Raw genomic sequence first — 5000 nt, 5'->3', positions numbered from 1 at the left:
AGAGTTACGGTGAATCAACTCAGCTCGATGGACGAAAAAGGCTTCGCTCTGATGGTGTCGCGTAGAGAGAGGCCTGTGTTTTGTAATAGCTTTCGGATGTATGTATGATAAACGTGTTTGTGTAGTTTGAATATGTATGATATTTATTGATACATACATGTATACATATATCATACGTGCATTCATATATTATACATGCATACACGCGTACATACTTCACGCATACTTACAGACGGAAAACTCACGCATTCGAACGCTTAAAAAAAAAATAAAGAAAACGCACAAGAAAATGTATTCATGAAATGCAAATCGCTGTAATATCGTCATTTTGTTTTTCGAAGCTGGTTTAAACCCAATTACCATTGATAAGGGCTTGTTAGGGCCGGTCTAATCTCTGGGAATATATCACGACCAATCCCTCTTTCAAAGCCTATACGGGTAGCGAGGCCCTTGCCGCTGTCGTGGGCTGATTTCGTCGAGTTTCTTTTGTTTTTTGGCTTTCTGTGGGATTTTTAGTTTTGTTTTTGTATTTGTTTTCTTTGGGAATGTTTTTTTGCTGTTGTTGTTGCCATTATTTTTCTTCTTCTTCTTTCTCGGTGATTTACCTTTTTATTCTCCATTATTTTCGCAGAGAGAGTGAAAGAATGAGTAAGAAAGAAAGAGAGAGAGAGAGAGAGAGAGAGAGAGAGAGAGAGAGAGAGAGAGAGAGAGAGTGAGTAAGTAATTGAGGGAAAGAGAGAGAGAGAGAAGCTCCTCCCTGAAGCATCATGATGAATTGCTCCACTTCAAACACCAGGTCCATCACCCTTCAGTGCCTGGGGTGCCTTTTGGCCACCACGCAAGCACCCCCCCCCTCTCTCTCTTCCTCCTCCTCTCCCTTTCCTTTCTTTGCTTCCCTTTCTCTCACCTTCCTCTAAATTTCCTTTCCCTCGTGTTTCTTTTCCTTATGTATCTTCCCTTTTCTTGCCTTTTTCTCCTGTTACTTCTATTCCTTGCTTCTCCTCCTCATCTCCTTTCTTTCTATTCTCCTCTTACCCTCCTTTTCTCCCTTCTCCCCTTTTCGTAAACGCTACTTTCTCATCTCCCGTTGTCACATGGTCACTTACAGCATTCTTCGTTATCAGAGGCAAAAGCTCTTTTTTATTTATCTATTTTTTTCTTCAGCACTGCGATATCACTCATCTTTGACACTAAAATTAACGTCGTATGTCAACTCTCTGACCCGAAAATTATTTTCCTCTCACTTTTTTTGCTGTTCTTTTCTTTATTTCCTTCTTTTTTATATGTGTATTCGTTACTAACTGTGCCCCCTCTCTCTTACCCTTTTCTCCCCTCTTCCTATGTCACACTTCATTACCTCTCTACACGCCTGTGTTTATTCTTTTGCCCCTTCTACCCCTTTTAACCTTAGGTCTTCCTATTATCTCTTATTCCTTCTTCCTTTTTTTCCCTTTCTTTTCTTTCTTCCATTTTTTTCCGAGTACTATTCTTCACCGTTTCCTTATCTCCTAACTGATGGTCACATTGTCGTTCTTCCCCTTCAATTTTCATTAATCATCACCTCTATCTACTTGGCAATTTGTAATTCTTCGGGTGATTTCCGAAGGGCCTTGTTAGGACTAAAAGGGAATTTGGGGAAAAGGGGGGGGGGGGGTGAAAAAAGGATAAAGACCCGTGTCTATTTTTCTATGCCAGAAAGATATATAAAAAAGAGAGAGAAACAGTATCTGAGAGAGAGAGAGAGAGAGAGAGAGAGCGGAAAAAAAAAAAAGAGAAAGAAAGAAAGAAAGAAAGAAAGAAGAAAGAAATAAAGAGAGAAAGAGAAAGAAAAAGGAAAATAACAGAAAACAAACATTCTCAGTAGAATTTATCCTAAAAGCCAAGTGAAAGATGTGGCTTCTTAGATATTTGATGATATTTCTTTCATACTGTCTTTTAAGAGAATGAATTTCCCTTTCGGTTTGTCCCAATTCCCTTTCCTTTTTCTCTTCCGCTAGACATCGCTCCAGAAAAGAAAATTTGTATTTCTTTTTTAGATAGAAATTACACTTTAAGGAAAGCAAAGATGGGGGGGGGGGGGGGAACTATTACCATGTTTTTTTTGTTTTTGTTTTTGTTTTTTCTTTTCGTTTTCGTGTCAATTAATTACAAACGTGATCAGGTTTCCCGATTTAAATAACGGAATCATTGGTGATACAATCGGGTACAATCCAAAACAAAAATGTAACGGACATTGGATTCAATAGATTAAAAAGAATTTTACAAAAAAAAACAAAATGAGCTAAACAAACCAGAAAAAAAATGACATAGACTCAAACCATTAAAACAATAAACGGAAACCCGACAACCTGAAACAAAGATAAATAAATAAATAGATATAATAAATTCATTAATCAACAAATAGATAAACAAGAAGACAAAAAAAACAAACATCGAAAAGAACCTTCGCCTCGCCTCACACTCAAAGCTTTCCCACAATCACGCAGGACCTTCGAGGAAATATCTCGAGGCGCTCCTCCAGCCTCCCGATCTGAAGCCTCAAAGGGGCGCGTCTGTGGAGATAAAAAAAGGACGCCTGGTTTGTGTTTACCGGTTTTGGGTTTTGAGGGGGGGAGGAGAGGGGAGGGGGGTAAGGGGGGAAGGGGGTAAGGGGGGTGAGGGGCGCATGCAGACCCTCGTTAGGGCAAGTTTGATTTTTCAGAATTGTTTATTCCCTCTTCCATTTTTTTTTTTTAATGGTGTGCGAGTGTGGGGCTATCTTTTGTTTGTTTGTTTGTTCTTGTTTATTTGTTTGTTTATGTCTAGTTGCTTGTTTTCGTTTTTTTTTGCTTATTTGTTTTTTGTTTGATTTGGGATTGTTTTTTTTTCTTAATGGGTATGTTTGGCGGGGAATGTGGGCCTATTTTTTGTCTTTGCTTAATGCTTGTTTGGTTTTGTTTATTTGCTTGTTTTTGTTTAATTGTTTGTTTTTGTTTATTTGCTTGCTTTTGTTTAATTGTTTGTTATTGTTTGATTGGGGAATTGTTTTTTACTTAATACGAGTGTGTGTGTGTTTCGGGGGGGGGGGGGGGTAGACGACGTAAAAGAGTTGTGTATTCCGCATTTTCATTTCTCTTAGCTTCCTTTTTTTTTATTATTGTTTCTGTAGGTGTTATTGACCTTGTTTATTTCATTTTTTATCGCTCTCCTCCTCCTCCTCCTCGTGTGACATTTAGATGTCTCCAAAATATATATAAACCTATGGCAGTCAGATAATAGATAAGATGAGAGAAAATGTCTATTTTGTCCAACTTACAAATGGACTGCTTATTTCTACTAGTAAAAATATTAGAATTTTGATGAAAAATTATTGCTAAAAGAATTTTATATTTGTAGCAAGAGATAGAAATAATATTTATGATGTTATTGTACATTTCTGTTATCGCTTTCATTCTTATTGATTATGCTATTATTATTATATCCATTTATCTCTTCTCTTTGTCATTATCATTATTATCGTCACTTTTGGTATTATTATTCTTAAAATCACGACAAAACTGTTTGAAGACTAAAAAGAAACACAATTTATTTCCAAGAGAATCAGCGCCAGAATTCTTGTCTGTTGAGACCATAATCGTAGGCATAATGAACGTCAGAAGACATGACACTTTGAAGAATGTCTGCCACTGTGGCATGAAAGTTAGAGGGGAGGGTGAGGAGAAGGGGAATGGGTGAGGGGGGGCGGGGGTGCCACCGTCTCTTGCTTTTTTTTTTCTCCTACTCGTCTTCCTTCTCTCTTTTTCTTGTTTTCTTTTTTTTTTCTCCTCTTCTTCCTCCTTTTCTTCTACCTTTTTCTTCCTTCTATTATCTGCTTCCTTCACTTTATCCTCCTCCACCTCCTCCTCCTCCTCCACATTTTTCTCCTCCTCCTCCTCTTCTTCTTCCTCTACCTTCTCCTCCTTCTCCATCTCCTCCTCCATCACCACCACCCCCTTCTCCTCCTCCTCCTCCTCCTCCTCCTTCTCCTCCTCCTCCTCCTCCTCCTCCTCCTCCTCCTCCTCCTCCTCCTCCCCTTCCTCCTCCTCCTCCTCCTCCTCCTCCTCCCCTTCCTCCTCCTCCTCCTCCTCCTCCTCCTCCTCCTGCTCCTCCCCCCTTCGTGGCACTCAGAGCCAGTGCCACGGGTGATGAACAGCAGCAAGTCGAGTGTTCGCTGATCAGGTTAGTCTTCACACTTCTTCGCGACAGGTAACGAGGTACCGACACCTGAGGCTTTGACAACCGCTACTTATTAGCATGACATGCGTTAGCTTTCTCTCTCTCTCTCCATCTCTCTCCATCTCTCTCATTCTCTCTCTCTCTCTCTCTCTCTCTCTCTCTCTCTCTCTCTCTCTATCTATCTATCTATCTATCTATCTATCTATTTATCTATCTATCTATCTATCTATATGTCTATTTACCGATCTTCATTAAAAAATCATCTCAGCGAAATGCAGAATCAATTGTCTTTTTCGATGTTCTTTCTCAACCATAATTATCTCAAAGAAAGAACAAATAAATAAATAAATACAATTAAATAGAATAAAAACATACGTAAACTGTGACTAAAACAGAATTAACGAATAGAATAAAGAGCTGACATAAAATACTGTAAGCATTCTTAACAAGTAAAACAAAAAACAAAACAAAAAATAATAAACATGCAGCGAAAACAGGGAACCTCCACTGAAATAGTCAAATGAGCTACTGATAAAGCAGTCCACCTCGCCATCTGTCTCGGTCCGTCAGGGAAGGAGGAGGAGTAAGATAGAGAAGAGGAGGAGGAGGAGGATTAAGATAGAGAAGAGGAGGAAAGGGAGGAGGAAGGGGAAGAAGAAGAGGAGGAGAAGGAGGAGGAGGAGAAGGGGGGAAGAAGAGGAGGAGTAGGCGGAGGAGGAAGAGGAGAGGGAGGGAAGAAGAGGAGGAGGAAGAGGAGAAGGATTGAAAGACGAAGGGGAAAGCAAGAAAGAAAGAAATAAGAGGAA

General features: G+C 39.5%; 1 protein-coding gene across 6 annotated transcripts in view; it reads left to right on the top strand.

The window, feature by feature from the left end:
- LOC125047726 (homeotic protein ultrabithorax-like) overlaps positions 1 to 5000 on the top strand; it is a 1130701-nt gene that overhangs the window by 1072465 nt on the left and 53236 nt on the right. For 5 of the 6 annotated variants that reach the window (XM_047646122.1, XM_047646121.1, XM_047646117.1 and 2 more), the window contains one exon: positions 342 to 344. The exons of the other annotated variant lie outside the window; for it this stretch is intronic. In XM_047646122.1, the coding sequence (XP_047502078.1) occupies positions 342 to 344 (3 nt within the window). The remainder of the gene's footprint in view (positions 1 to 341; positions 345 to 5000) is intronic. 6 annotated transcript variants of the gene reach the window in all.

Source organism: Penaeus chinensis, chromosome 41 (genome assembly GCF_019202785.1).
Source record: "Penaeus chinensis breed Huanghai No. 1 chromosome 41, ASM1920278v2, whole genome shotgun sequence".
NCBI lineage: Eukaryota > Metazoa > Arthropoda > Malacostraca > Decapoda > Penaeidae > Penaeus > Penaeus chinensis.
Note: the sequence above shows the minus strand (reverse complement) of the source record. Positions and strands in the feature narration are given on the sequence as shown.